Raw genomic sequence first — 16211 nt, 5'->3', positions numbered from 1 at the left:
GTCTGGCAAAACTTCAGGCTTCTTCCAGTGTCCACTGTTTTCACTGCTGATGACTTCTGTCTCCATAGGGCTTCATACAGTGCAGCTTCTTCCAACTTTTAGTTGGCTGGTCTATAGGGAGGAGGTTTTTAGCTCAGCCCCAGCTTGATTTCTCAGTGACCTTGCCTCCCAGGTATGTAGAGTCTTCAGCAATACAGTCTTGCCATATGTTTCTTGTGGGAAACCAAGGGCCTTGGCAATAGCCTGTAATGTTTTGGAGGCAACATGGACCTCCCTGGCCAACTACTCACTGGAAGGTATCCCATCCCTGGCAGTGAAAAGTTTTCTAGTAACAGTCTATGGCTTCTGGATGTGCAATTATCTGAAAAAGGAGGCTTTTCATATGTCTAAAAGAAGTACTTTACTGGGGCTGTGGAGATGGCTCAGTGATTAAGTTGTTGTTGGTGAAGCCTCAGGACTCAGGTTCAATTCCCCAGTACCCACATAAGCCAGATGAACAAGGTAGCACATGAGTCTGGTGTTCTTTTACAGTGGCTGGAGACCCTGGCATGACCATTGTTTTTCTTTCTATATTTGTCTCTCTCACTATTAATAAACACATAAAATATTAAAAAAACTATTTTACTAATTTATTTGCAAGGAGAGAGGGAGGGAGGGCAAGAGAGAGAGAAAGAGAATATGCATCTGCCAGGGCCTCTAGATGCTGCAAACATGCATCACTTTGGCTTTATGTGGGTAGTGAGGAATTGAATCCAGGATGTTAAACATTATAGGCAAGTACCTTAACTGTGGAGTCATCTCTCAAGCCATTTTTTCACCATTGATGGAACTTCCCCTGGATCCTTAAGCGTGAAATAAATCCCTTGCTCCCATAAACTGTAGCTGGTTGGATGTTTGTTCCAGCAACATGGAGCTGACTACATATTTTTGCCATTTTCTTATCATTTTTTTTTCTTTGTGCTGTGCTGGAGATTAAACACAAGGATTTGCACATGATAGGCAAGACTATTAAACTACACTTCTAGTCTGCTAATATCTTTATATGTTCTTAATTGTAGTACAATGTATTTAACAAGCCTACTAATAATGTACCTTGGTGTTTGATATGGTTTGAATTGGTTTGTCTATACCAGAACCCATACTAAAATTTGATTGACCTTGTGGTAGAGTTGGGAGACAAGCTTTTAAGATTCAATTATATCATTAAGAGAATAATGCCTTTCTTTTGAAGGGGGGGAGACTAAGTTCTTGCTCTAGTGGGACTAGACCAGTACCACCCTCCCTGTTTTGTTCCTTTGCCTGATCTTGTTTGCTTTCTACTTTGAGAAAATCAGATGAACCCATATCAATGCCATGTTTTTAAATTTCTTAGTTTCCAGAAACTTTACCAAAATAAACCTTTACTCTTTTTTAAAAATATTTTATTATTTATTTATTTATTAGAGAGAGAGAGAGAAGATAGAGAAAGTGAGAATGGGCATGCCAGAGCCTCTAGCCACTGCAAATGAACTCCAGATGCATGAGTCACCACGTGCATCTGGCTTACGTGGGACCTGTAGAATCGAACCTGTGTCCTTAGGCTTCACAGGCATGCACCTTAACCACTAAGCCATCTCTCTAGCCCCTCCCCCTTTCTTTTGAGAAAGGGTAGCTTGCCATCCTTGAGCCATGCAGTAAGATTAGCATTGGATTCCTAATCCTCCTGATTCTACTCTCACCCACTCCTCCAAATTCTGGGATTGTAGGCAGGTATTACCATACCCAATTTTTGAACTTTTATTCTTAATTTTAATTTATTTGCAAGCTGAGTGCACGTGCATGCGCACAAGAGAGAGAGAGAGAGAGAGAGAGAGAGAGAGAGAGAGAGAGAGGGAGAGGGAGATTGGGCTCTACTATAAAGGAACTTGAGATGCCTGTGCCACTTTGTGCATCTGGCTTTATGTGGGTACTGGGGAGTTGAACCAGGGCTGGCAGGAATTGCCATCTCCAAGCCATCTCTCCAGCCCATAACAACAGAAAGTGGTCTAAGATTTCTTTTTTCTTGATAACCGAGAATAGTTTTTACAACATTAATTTTTATTTGAAATATCTTAATTACTATAATTCTTTTCTTTCCTCTTTTTAATGTATCCTTTGATGTTTGATTATAATCTCCCATCTTCCAGGAATTCTTTTCTGATTGCTTTGATTACTTTTTTTTTTTAAAGAAACTCTGATATGCCCTTTGATGTGATATATTTTTTATATTTGCTTGCTGTTCTCTTATATATACCAGTAGCTTCTTTAGAACTGGGACTATGTTTCAACAAACATTGCCCTCTCCACCACACGCCCTCACTCAGTACCTACAGTATTCCTTTGGCTGTTCCTGTTTACTTTCTACTTTCAGAAGAGCAGATGAATCCATATCAGTGCCATGTTTTTAGTCTTCTCAGCTTCATCAAGTGCTGGCATTATAGGGCTAAGCATATACAAGTGAGATATTTGATTAATAAATTGATTGGGAGTAGCTATAGCCTTTTATATTACATGGGTTCCTGAAAGACTTCAATTTTGGGTGACAAATAGAAAAAAGTGCATCCCTCATGTACCCTGCTGTGTTATTTGGAAGAAAGAGAGGCAATGTTTGGCAGGTTGGAGGTTTATTTGAGCTAGACACTTTCTTGTAGCTAAACCCCTTACTGCAGTATGGAAGAGTAGGGAAACAGGCAGAGATGAGGATCTAACACCTTCCTAATGATAAACTTCTTTTTCTTGCTGGTGTGGAATAGAAGAGAGGGCAGGAGGAGCTGAGTCATTTGAGGATCTGTCCTCTGAGAGGAGTGCTCTTTCTGAGACTAAATTTTATGTGTCATTACATATGCAGAAGTTGGTAGCAAAGATAGACTGAAGTTCATTTCTAATAGTTAATAAGTTTAAATTATTTGTTTAGGCACAATTAGTATGAATCAAGGATTTTTTTTTTTTGAGCGTGTGTGTGTGTGAGAGAGAATTGGCACGCTAGGGCCTTAGCCACTGCAAATGAACTCCAGAGGTATGTGCCTCCTTGTGTGCTTGTGCCACTTGTGCACATGTATCACCTCGTGCATCTGGCTTATGTGGATTTTGGGGAGTTGAAGCTGGGTCTGTAGGCTTCACAGGCAAGTGCCTTAAATGCTAAGCTATTTCTCCAGCCCAAATCAATGATTTTTTTTTTTTATGTCACAACCACACATAAGTAGATGAAATAAGAATTGCAAAAAATAAATGTCTTGTGTGTTATTTTTTTCAGTGTAATTTTAATGTACCACCTGTACTGTGTGCTAACTTTTAAGGTCCAAACCGGATATATTTATGCTTTTATTTTTATTGACAGTGTTCCACTTAGCCCAGGCTGGCCTCAAACATAGTGATCCTCTTATTCTCAGACTCACAAGTGTGGGCATTATAGGCATGAGCCATTATGCCCAGCTGAGGGGATTTTTTTTTTTTTTTAGTAATGAGGATTGCTAATATAGATGTGAATACAAGGAGGCAAGAAGTCCTGCTGAGGGCTCTGGATGTTCCTGCTCACTCTGCCAGAAGCCATGTTTAGCAGGACTTTCCTTTCTGGTCTTTCTCTTTCCTTCTTTTTGTCCATTATCTGCTGGGTAGTGGAGTCACACAGATCTTAAGACTAATCTTTGGAGTTATATTTCCCAGGTTTTGAAGCCTAGGACTATCACTTGATAGCTGTTGGTAAATTTTAATCTCTATATTTGTTCTTCTATCTGTGATACTTTGTCCTTGGGATAATAGAAGGATTATATAAAATAATAATTGCAAATTGCTTACAATGATACTTAGCACAGGAAGTTCTAAAGCATATTAGTAGTTGTTACCAAGTAGCAGGTCCTAAGTTAATATGTTTTAGAGATGCATCAGGTCCTGATTTGACTGTCAAACTATATTCTCTAAGGCCTTGAGTGAGTATTCTGAGAGTTTGGTTCTGTTTCTCATAACACTCACAGTGAAGTAATTTTATATAGTGCTCCATGAAATAAAAAGATCATTTTCTTAGGTGCAATGCTCCAATAAGAAATTAATAAAAACTCAGGCCAAAAGCTAGGTAAAGAGGGGTCAGTTAAACAATGAAAGTGGATCTTATCTTAAAGACATTTGACAGTTTGACAGTTATTTCAACATTAGTTTTCATGATTTCAGGAGACACAAGGTGGGATGAAACATGAGAAAGTTATTTTCTTTCCAATTTGTGGTGGCACATGAGTATAATTTCAGCCCTTGAAAGGCTGCAGCAGGAGGACTTCCATGAATTTAAGACCAGTGTGGACTACATAGTTAGTACCAGGCCAGGCAGGCTACATAATAAGGCCCTGTATCAAACAAAAGGAATAACAAAATAACAGTGGTGCTGAGCAAATTCACTGGCTTATTTGGTCCTGAAAATTTGTACCTGGCAGAAGACATTTCTTTTTTTTCTGCCTCTTTTGGAAAACGCTTATTATACAATAGCATTCTCATCAATGAAATTAGAAGCCAAGTAAACACTTCTTAGAAAAATACACATGTCCCCCCAAAAATTCTAGCTGAGGACAAGAAATTATAAAGAAAAAAAAACCAAATGAAACCTAAAATAAGGAAAATATAACAACTCAGTGGGTTTTCTTAACAGAGAAACCTAGCTGAACAGGGAATTAGCCAAAGAACTTTAATTCAGAATAAGAAGAGATAGAAAGCAAGCAAAGACAACATTTAAAGAGGTAATGCTTATGTATATAAAATTTTATATTTATAAATAAAAATTTAAAAACAAAAAAGCAGAAAAGATGTAAAAACAATAACAACAAAACCCCAGGAAAAACAGAACAAAAAAAAAAAAAAAGAGAGAGAGAAATAATGGCTGACATTTCAAGGAATGGTAAGAAATCATCACATATTCCTGAAGTCAGGATAAGTAAAGGAAAAAATAGATAAAATATACTTAAATTGCAGAGCAGAAAAATGAAGAGAACATGATCATATACAGAGTTAAATATGAAGCAGCTTCTCTTCAAAGGCATGATCAGTTATCATGAGTATGCAACAACAAAAGTCAGCAGACAGGAAACTGCACTAAGAAAAATTAGTCGCTATCATAGGATTCTATTTCCATAAAAATATCTGAAAAAAGGACAAAATAGAACAATCCAAGCTTATTAAAAAACAAGAGTTTATTCCAATAGAGCTGCACTGAGAAAGGATATATTCCAAGGAGAAGAAAATTATACCCAAAAGGAAAGGGATCAGAGAAAACTGGAGAGTTAAACTTTGTGAGTGAAAGCACATTCTGACTTTATAAAAAATAATAATGATATCTTCATTAAAAAATAGTGATATAAGTTTAAAAGCTCATAAAATTAGTATGTCCTAAGATTCTGGGGTAGTTGGGAAGTTTAAGATACCAATTATTGGGGATGGGGATGTTGGTAAGTGGGTAGAGCTCCTGCTTAGAATTCACAAAGTCCTGAGTTCAATCATCAGCTTTGCATAAACTAGGCACGACAGTGCATATCTGTAATCCAATCACTGAAGAGGTGAAAACGGGGTCACAAGTTCAAAGTCATCCTCAGCATAGTGAACTTAAGGCCATCCTGAGCTAGAGGAGACCTTGTCTGTATAATTTAGACTTTGATAAAATATGTTAAAACTTTTAAGGCAACCACTAAAATTTAGCAATAAATAGAAATAAAGTAAAAGATAACATTTTAGCTTACAGAAGTGAAAATGAAATGAGAAAATAATATAGAGAAAAACCAAGAAAGCTAAGAAGAGAAGAGGCATGTCTAAAACATAAAGCTCAGAAGTAAGATAATGGAAAAAGATAAATGACTGATAAAAACTAAAAGAAAACTAGCAATATTGACATAGTACAAAATAATTTTTGCTATGATTTTATATGTATTTTTATTTTTTCTGAGCTTTTAAAATATTTAGCTAAACCATCACTTGAAAAGTATATTTCAGGGCTGGAGAGATGGCTTAGCAGTTAAGGTGTTTGCCAGTGATGCTTAAGGACCCGGGTTCAATTCCCCTGTACACAAGGTGGCACATGGTTCTGGAGTTAATTTTCAGTAGGTGGAGGCCCTGGTGTGCCAATTCTTTCTCTCAAATAAATAAAGAAAATACTTATAAAAAGTATATTTCTAATTTGCTTACAGAGTAACATGTTTCCTTATGGCATTTATATATATAATCAGTTTTGTTTGATTCTTGTTCTCCTTTTCCCTGTCCCCCCCGCCCACACACATCTATTCCTTTTCACTGCCAATATTCCTTCTCAACTTTCATATCTCTACGCTTTTCCTTTTTCTTTCTCCTTTTTTCCTGAGGTAGGGTCTCATTCTAGCCTAGGCTGACTTGGAACTCCCTCTGTAGGTCTAGGCTGGTCTTGAACTCACAGCAATCCTCCAACTTTAGCTTCATAAGTGCTAGGATTCAAAGTGTGTGCCACCATGCCCAGCTTCAACTTTCATACCTTGAGTGTTCTATTACTCTCCCCATGTTCATACTTATAGCCTCTTTAATGGCTGAGCCATCTTTCCGGGCCCCTTAAAGCCTCTTTCTTTTTCTACATGATACTGTGAATAGAACCTTTGTTGCTGGAAAGAGGCCACACCTGCATAAAGCATTCAAGACTGATTAAAATTTAGTGATTGTGGGAAGTTTGAATGCTGTAAGTCGAAAGCCAAGTTATCTTGGGCTATCTTAGCCTCTTAAGTAATCACTCATTCCCCAACTCTGTCTAACCTCGTATCTTGTGTCAGTTAGGTAAAGTAAACCCTTTGGAATGTACAAACAGACCTCTAGCTTCCGACAATCCAAAAGCTGAGAATATTCATTAGATAATATTTGTGGCTTATAGGAGGGATTTCCTCACTTGACTATCATCCACCTATCTGCTGGCTTGACCAATGTGTTTAAAATGTATTGTGATTTATGACTTTCTTTGTTCTATTACTATAAAAAAATTCATGAATTTTTTAACATGATGGAATATGATATTGGAGGTCATCTAAATCCATGTTTCTGGGCCATGTTCATTCATATTTGGCTCTAGAATAAGCAATTTCTTAATGACTTTAAGGTTTTCTTTTTCTTGTTGTTTGTTTGCTTTGTTTTGTTTTGAAAGTAGGTAGGGTCTTGCTCCAGCCTAAGCTGGCCTAGAATTCACTATGTAATCTCAGGGTGGCCTTGAACTCAAGGTGATCCCCCTCTTCCTCTGCCTTCCGAGTGCTGGGATTAAGATGATGTGTCTATTTTGATGTGTCTATCTATTAATTATTTTTTATGCATTATCAGCCCCTTCTTAATTTCATGGACTTTACTCACACTTGTTCCTACCTAAATACACATATTTGGAAAGTAGAAACTAGAATCCCCATATGATAGAAAGCAGGCAGCATTTGTCTTTCTGAGCCTCAATTACCTCATTTATGCTATTTTTTTTTTTTTGGTTTTTTGGGGTAAGGTCTCACCCTAACCCAGGTTGATCTGGAATTCACTATGTAACCTCAGGGTGGCCTCGAAACTCAGGACGATCCACCTACCTCTGCCTCCCAAGTGCTGGGATTAAAGGTGTGTGCCACCATGCCTGGCTCCTTATGCTATACTTTTTAAATAAAGGAACCCAGTAGTTAAATATATCTCCACAAAGGAAAAGTCTAGGCAAAGATTGTTTTAGATTTAAAATTGTTTGTTTGAGCTTGGGTCTCACTGTAGCCCAGGCTGACATCATTCACTGTGTTGTCTAAGGGTGGTCTCAAACTCAAGTTGCTCCTCCTACCTCTGCCTCCCAAGTACATGTTTTTTTATTAGCAAATTTCATTAAATATTCAAGGAAAAATTTCACTGAATGGTCTTCTACCACTCGCAAGGCCCTCTACAAGCCCTCTACCATTTTAATGTCTTTTTTTTTTTTTTTTTTGCCTTCATCCAGCATCCATGACAAAATGTTGATACCCTCAAGATAGTGAACATTATGACAGCCACTGTGAGGACGAGAATGTAATAGCCACCTTGTCAGGATACAACATTCCAAATCACTCCTCCCCACCTTTCTGGCTCTTAAATTTTTTGTTCTGTCACCTCTTTTGCATTGTTCCCTGACTTTTGGTGATTGTGATCAGGATATTTCACTTAATGCTGAGTGTTTAACTATAGTTTCTTCTTAGCATCTTGATGAGTTTTGAGTCTCTCCAGTAGTCACTACCATCTGTGAAAAAGAAGAAACATGCAATTATGAAATTCATAGAAAAATGAATGGATCTGGAAAATAATGTACCAAGTGAGGTAACCCAGATACCGAAAAGTAAACACTGCATCTACCCTCTCATATGTGGTTTCTTGCATTCAATTTTTTGATTTGCATGTAAGTTAGAGAAAGAGTCCATAGTAATGATAGTTTTGAACTCAGATCCAGTTAAAAACTTGTTCAAGCTGGGCGTAGTGGTGTATGCCTTTAATCCCAGTACTGGGGAGGCTGAGGTAGGAGGATCAAAGTGAGTTTGAGGTCAGCCTGAGACTCCAGGTCAGCAAGATCCTACCTGGAAAAATCAAAATAAAAACAAACTTGTTCAAGGTCATTTGTGACACAAGAGTTGAAAGCAAAATAGCTCATTATTGCCAGGTGGGTTATCTATACCTCTGGTTGTGGATGGTAGAAAATGCCACTCCCTGTGGCTTAAACAAAACTAAGTAAAGCATACAAGGTAGATAGCAGTTCATTTAACAAAAAGGTTTAGGGATAGAGCTAGCTTAATGTATGACTTGGTATCAATAGGACTGGATTTCTCTCTGGTCCATATCCAATCACATGTAAATTTTTCCTTTGCATTGAAATATGGTAGCCAAAAGCTCTAGTTTCTGAGGCTCACATCTATACAACTTCAAGTTGAACAGAAAAATAAATTTCTTTTCTCATACACATATTGTGTCTTTCTAACTTAGTGGTCTAGAATAGGTCATGAGCATCTCCTCTACTATGGCCCTGAAGATAACAGTTCTTTGTGACTCTGTGTCTCTGTTTCTGATTCTGTTCTATTCGTCTCTCCCTTTCTTCCCTTTCTATTTTCCTCCCCTCCTCCCTTCTTTTCTCTATTCTTTTCCTCTTTTTATGTTGGAGATGGAGCCCAAGGCCTCACAAATTTCCAGGCAAGTGTTCTACTATCAAGCTAGCCCCAGTCTATGTTCCCAGAGAATTGACAGAGATTTTGATGTAACTGGACAGGTGTGGCTTGAAGTTCAAAGTGATTCCCAGATGATTTTAATATATAGTAAAGTTGAGACTTACTGGCTGTAGGACATACTTTGCAACCACCATATATGTAATTCATTATAGCTATCATGGCTAGAATTGTGGATTTGGAATCTGAAGGTATTGATTGTAAGTATTAATTTTGCCTTTTCTTAGCAACATGGGCAAATCCATCTGTCTAACATCTTCTCTTCTTTGATGTGATGCAAAGAGATAATAATACCTTTCTCATAAGACTAAGAGGCAGGGGAGGGTAGATGAGAACCATGTATGTACAAGTGTTTTTCTAACTATAAACAACTACACATTATTTCACCTTAAGATTCTGCTGTCTTCTTTGTTGGATTGACTATGAGCAGAGAGGGTAAAATGTCACACATGAAACCATCGCATCAACCTAATAAGGAAAACTGGGTATGAATGCTATGTGCTCTATTACTGAGCAGACTTTCTGCCCCAGCTGCATTATTTATATAAGTATCAATACTTTTTAATTTTTAAGAAGACATCTCTAAAGCTGTCTTTATATTAAATTAAATTAATTAATTGATTTATTTTGTTTTTTTGTGGTAGGGTCTCACTCTAACCTAGACTGACCTGGAATTAGCTATGTAGTCTCAGTGTGGCCTTGAACTCATGGTGATTCTCCTATCTTTGCCTCCAGAGTGCTGAGACTAAAGGCGTGTGTCACCACACCTGGCTTAAAGCTGTCTTTATAACAGGAAGTATTGGTTAGGGAGCAGGCAGAGGTGAGGTTGTTTATATAGTCAAATTTTTTCTATATTTTGTAGTGGTTCTACGCGGACTACCCCTTAAGGAGTAGAATTAAGTAGACTTATGTAGGGATGAGATAAGAAGGGGAAGGAGTCTAGGCAAGTATTGAGCCTGAGGAGAAGGGACAAGATGGAGTTAGGTATGATCCCCTTTGGGGATGGTTTAGAATGGGAGCTAAGGAGAAACTCACAGAAGCTTCAGGAGCTCCACCAGTGGTCTCAGTAACAAGTAGACCAAACTGAAAACGCTATTTTTTTTTCCAGCAATCCATTGACTTCATCTGGGGTACTTTTATAAAATAATAGATAGGTGTAATAAGTAGGACAGATGACAAATAATTTCACTCCTGTGGGCTTTACTCCTTGCCAGCTTTGCATGGTTTTGCATAGCTTGATTGTGTGAGTAGAAAGGAGGTAGGAATTTTGAAAAGTTGCTCTAGCTAAACCATTTAGAACAAAGGGGGTTAGGATTATGTACATCAGCTTTTGGGCTTTAATTTATCAGCTCAGATCTCTGCTTTTCATGTTCTGTTAGCATTGTATTGCTTTGTGCCTGGGGAGGGGGAAGTCTTCGCAGGTACAACTAAGCCAGAGGGCTGGTCTAGCACTAGTTAAACCACTAAGTTCAGCCTGGGCTGACCCAGGGGGCTAATAACCTTAAATACATACCTGTAAAACAAAAAAGAGACAAGCAAGCCTTTTAAAAACTCCATAAGGTATACCTGTGGCCTCATGGACATTTTAATAGTTTCTAACATTTTCATGAGTTGCTGCTTGTCCACTAGGATGGTACCAAAACAAAATTCAGGAGTTGGAGCTGATAGTTTCCTCACCTGCTAGTGAAATTTTCTGGAACATTACTAGCATCAACTGGTTTGGATCCTGGTTAATGCAAATGAGGTCTGGGTCATAAACCAGTTTTGGAACTTGCTTGATGGTAGATTTATTTTCTCAGGAATCAGTAGTAAGTGAGCCCTGAAAGGTGATGATTGAAAAAGTTACAGTTTTGGTGTGTTAAGAAACATTCCAGGGCTGGAGAGATGGTTTAGCGGTTAAGCGCTTGCCTGTGAAGCCTAAGGACCCTGGTTCGAGGCTCGATTCCCCAGGACCCACGTTAGCCAGATGCACAAGGGGGCGCACGCGTCTGGAGTTCGTTTGCAGTGGCTGGAGGCCCTGGCGCACCCATTCTCTCCCTCTCTTCCTCACTCCCTCCCTCTCTCTCTCTCTTTCTCTCTCTCTCTCTGCCTCTTTCTCTCGCTGTCTGTTGCTCTCAAATAAGTAAAATAAAAATAAATAAAAAACAAAACAAAACATTCTAGCCTCAGGAAGACTTGTGGGGGTTTCTTAGGAACTGAAGGAGTCCAGGTCCAAGTTGTAGCCCCCTAGTGCTAAGCAACTAATGGCATTCTACAACCAGTGTGAGCGTGTGGCTGTCATTTTCTTCATTTTTGTCTTATTCTATTTCCCTTGGCAGGGCAATTTGGTTTTGATGCTGTGCCAGAAATCCTCTGACAATGAGTTACTGGAACTTGGAGAAAAGAAGCTGTGTGCAGTACCGCCGGCATTTTCTGGTGGACAACAGTGTGTTTCATGGTGAGTTATCTACTGTATTTATATTGTTGGAGCTTTCATTTTGTTTTTTGTTTTTTTTTTACAGTGCTTTTATTTTAGCATTCTGTTAGATTGAACAAAGAGCTGAGTTAACTTGTTTATGGCTAATTACCCACAAAGTTCCAGTGTGCTCATGATCCATAGTTGTTAGCAATAGGGAGTCATCACAAAAACCACAATGGTGTTATTATTTTCTACCTTCAGGCCTTTCTGTATACCAGTGCCCTTGTTGACTCTGACAACATTCCTTTCTAATATTTGTAACTATTTTGGGTAGACCCAAAGGAAGTGTTGAGGAAATGTTTGTGTATACTCATTCAGTGCTTATTACCAAGATGGTGGGTGCCTTCCAAATTCAAATGTTAAAGGATGTTGCTGGTGGTCACCTGTTCTAGTCACTGGTTAAAAAGAAATGTACAATATACTGCTATTTGGGGGCTTTAAAGATTTACCTGTATATCAGGCAACACAAAAACAGAAAATGTCTTCAACAATCAATGGTTGGATTTCTTCCTCAATTTGGTGATAGACTTAATGTGTATTATTGCTTTAAATTAGGTCCTTGATAACAAATGTAATTCACATGCCTAGTTAGCTCTTTGGAATGTATGGAATATTTTTTCGCAAGATTCCTGTATCACCTGGCTATAAAGCTTTCCTGGCAGAAGGTGACTTTATTACATTGGTAAAAAAGGGAAGCAGAAATAAAATGACTGCTCAAGTTGACATAAAATATATGCCACATCAAAGCAAAAATTCCTGCCTGTGATTTATTTGTTTATTTTTGGTTGTTTGAGGTAGGGTCTCACTCTAGCCCAAGCTGATCTGGAATTCACGAAGTAGTCTCAGGCTACTTTTTGAGGAAACTGCCTCCGAAGTACTGGAATTAAAGGCATTTATGCCATCATGCCTTACTAATGATTTTTTTTTTTTTAAATTGCAGTGGTGAAGAACTTTTATCAGGGGAGACATGGGAATTAGGACCTATCACTGTGGAAGTGAAGTTCTGTTTTGCTTTTCCTGAACTTATTGAGTATCCTATTTATTGTTTCTTCTCTCCACTCAAGTCAAGTGGTATTTTCTGTTAGAACTTTTTTTGTAGAGATGGCATTTCACTGTGTTGCCTTGAGTTGGCGCTGAGGTCTTGTGACCTTCCCTCCTCAGCCTCCTAAGCAGCTGGTTTGTCACCATACCAAGCTAACTTCATTTATGCTTACAAAGATTTAATATGCTAATAAAAGAAATGTAAGAGCTAAAAGCACTAGTTTGATTTCTTTTTTTTTTTTGGTTTTTCAGAGTAGGATCTCACTCTGGTTCAGGCTGACCTGGAATTCACTATGTAGTCTCAGGGTGGCCTTGAACTCTCAGCGATCCTCCTACCTCTGCCTCCCGAGTGCTGGGATTAAAGGCGTGCACCACCACGCCTGGCTGATTTCTTTTTTCTGAACTTTATTTTATATAAGTTTCAAAAACCTTCAGATTTAAATACCTTACATTCAATATTATTTTCTTTTAAAAAATTTATTTACTTTTAAGGACATAGAGGAAGGGAGGGAAAGGAAGAGGCCAGCTTTACGTGGGTACTGGGGAATCCATCCTAGGATGTTGGGCTTTACAAGCAAGTGCTTTGAACTGCTGAGCCATATCTCTAGCCCTCAAGGTTATTTTCTTTATTTTAAATTAGCTATTTATTTATTTGGTGGGGGTGAATTGGTACACCAGGGCCTCAGCCACTGCAATAGAACTCCAGATGCTTGCACCACCTAATAGATATGTGCAACCTTGCACTTGCTTCACCTTTGTATGTCTGGCTTACATAGGATCTGGAGAGTTGAACATGAATCCTTAGGCTTCACAGGCAAGGACTTTAACCACTATGCAATCTCTCCAACCTTGTTTTCTTTATTTTTAATGCATTTATTCAGAGAACCAAAAGGCAATTACAATGAACAAAGAAAACAACTTTAATATATTTTATTGTTATATTCCAAGTAGTATATTACTATATTATAGATTTGTATTACTTTTCTTATTCCTTAAGGACAGAAGGGTTTATTTGAGCTCACAATTTAAGGGTACAAGATATGGTGATAAGAGTGGCTCTGGCATTGACAGCAGTGACTAATCAGATTTGTACATGTGTTCAGGAAGCAGAGAAAGATGAATATTCATGTTCAGCTCCCTGCTTTTTTCTTCTTTTTATTCAGTGTGTGACCTCAGCCCACAGGATAGCTGTATCCACATTCAGGGTGTCATCCTTGCTCAGTTAAACCTCTTTGGAAAGAAAGACCTTCACAGGCATGTTCAGGGGTTCCTCCTAGATGATTCTAACCCAGTCAGGTTGACAATGAATGAAAGTTAACCATAACAAGCACTTTATGGATAGAGTTTGGTGAACATTAGTCTATTGAATCTTTTCAAATTCTTTGCGGTATATTCTATTGTGTGGATGGAACTGAAGCTTGGGGAGGGTTATTAATTTATTTTTCTTCTGGTTTTCGAGGTAGGGTCTCACTCTAGCCCAGGCTGACCTGGAATTCATGATGGAGTGTTAGGGTGGCCTCGAACTCACGGCGATCCTCCTACCTCTCTGCCTCCCAAGTGCTGGGATTAAAGGTGTGTGCCACCATGCCTGGCTATGTTAAATTTTTTAAAAATATATTTTCACTGATTTATTTGAGAGAGAGAAACAGAGAGTGAGTATGTGTGCACCAAAACCTTCTGCCACTACAAACCAACTCCAGGCATAGTGCCTTTAGCCACTGAACCATCTCTCCATCTCAGAGTTTTATTTTTGTACTATTCATTTATATTTTATTTAAAGCTGACTATAAGATGAATATGCAACATTTTGGAAAAAAGACTGTCAACTTTGTTCACATGCTGGGCATTTACTCTTAACATTCCTTCATTGGGTTTGCTTACAACATTTTTTTTTTTTTTGTATTTTCAAGGTTGGGTCTCACTTTAGCCCAGGCTGACCTGGAACTCACACTGATCCTCCTACCTCTGCCTCCCGAATGACTACTAAGATTAAAGGAGTGCACCACCTCGCCCCGCTATGCTTACAGCATTTTTATGAATACTTTATTTTTTTTCTTTTTAAAGATTATTTATTAATGTATTTGAGAGAGAGAAAGAGGTATAGTGAGAGAGAGGGAGAGAGAGACAGAGACCGAGACAGAGAGAAAGAGAGAATGAGCACGTTAGGGTCTCTAGCCACTGCAAACAAACTGCAGACACATGTGACACCTAATGAATCTGGTTTATATGGGTACTGGGGAATGTAACCTGAGTCCTTCGGATTTGCAGGCAAGTGTCTTAACCGCTGAGCAATCTCTCCTGCCATACATTCTTCATATAACATATAGTGTGGAATACCAAAAATAAATATTTGATATTAATTCACTAAAATCTCCACAATAGTATCTGTTAACATCAATTTAATGAAAATTGAGATGATGATGTACTTATTAATGTACTGCTCTTAGTGGATCATTAGCTATTCATAACATGTAACTACCACCATTTATTTTTTAAAGACTTTTTATTCCATTTATATATTTGTGATGAGAGAGAGAAATAGAGAGAGAGAGAGAATGGGTACACCAGGGCCTCTAGGCACTGAAATCAAACTCAAGATACTTGCACTACCTCATGGGCATGTGTGACCTTGAACTTGCCTCACCTTTGTGCATATGGCTAACATAAGATCTGGTGTATTGAACATGGGTCCTTAGGCTTTGCAGGCAAGCACTTTACCACTAAGTCATCTCTCCAAGCCCTTATTTGCATTTCTGACACTGGAAGTTAGTCTAGGAACATTCTATAATTTCTAGTCTCAAAATTCATAATTATTCCATGAAATATGATTTTTCAATTGAATAAGAAAGATTTTTTTTGGAGAGATGCATTGAAGTAAATATAAGGGTATGCTGATAACCCCAACAATACACTGACATTCAAAATTTATCCCCACATTGTCAGTTTGTTTTGAACTACAGTTGGTGACTAGATTATAAATACCTACAAAGTTTTTACAAAATGAAGAGTTTTTCTGAAATTACTATTCATAAATTTGTGAGAAAATTACCACCTTAAGTGGTAATTAAGTTTGTACACAATTAAGAGTTTCATAATATAGTAAAAAGCACAAATGACAACATGGTCATTTCATGTATATTTGTTTATCTCATTTGTCATTCTCCAATGACAATGCAGTTTTCAGGATATTCTTGACTTTTGTCAAAGATGAAATAGAATATACAGTAATATTATTTTATAATTTCTGTTGGTTTTGATGACTGTATTGTCATGTGTCCACCTGCATAGTTCCACAGAAAATTGCTTCTTCTCACATGGTTTCCATTTATAAACATCATGTGATATGTATTGATTTTTTTGTTATCCATTTCTGTCATTTTGATTAGTTATTAGTTATAAATGCTAATCTTGGATTTTTTAAGTCATGCAAGTTTCTAAATATAATAACTTTACAGTCACAAACCTATTCAGCTTATTCTATCTTTTGTCCTTCAAGCAAATATTTGTGTTAA

At 37.8% G+C, this 16211-nt stretch overlaps 1 protein-coding gene across 6 annotated transcripts in view; it reads left to right on the top strand.

Annotated features, from left to right (window-relative positions):
- The window catches only part of Plch1 (phospholipase C eta 1), a 173902-nt gene that overhangs the window by 11310 nt on the left and 146381 nt on the right, over positions 1 to 16211 (top strand). For all 6 annotated transcript variants that reach the window (XM_045131687.1, XM_045131690.1, XM_045131689.1 and 3 more), the window contains exon 2: positions 11519 to 11637. In XM_045131687.1, the coding sequence (XP_044987622.1) occupies positions 11559 to 11637 (79 nt within the window). In that variant the 5' untranslated portion in view covers positions 11519 to 11558. The remainder of the gene's footprint in view (positions 1 to 11518; positions 11638 to 16211) is intronic.

Source organism: Jaculus jaculus, chromosome 12 (genome assembly GCF_020740685.1).
Source record: "Jaculus jaculus isolate mJacJac1 chromosome 12, mJacJac1.mat.Y.cur, whole genome shotgun sequence".
Taxonomy (NCBI): domain Eukaryota; kingdom Metazoa; phylum Chordata; class Mammalia; order Rodentia; family Dipodidae; genus Jaculus; species Jaculus jaculus.
This window is presented reverse-complemented; position numbering and strand designations above follow the sequence as displayed.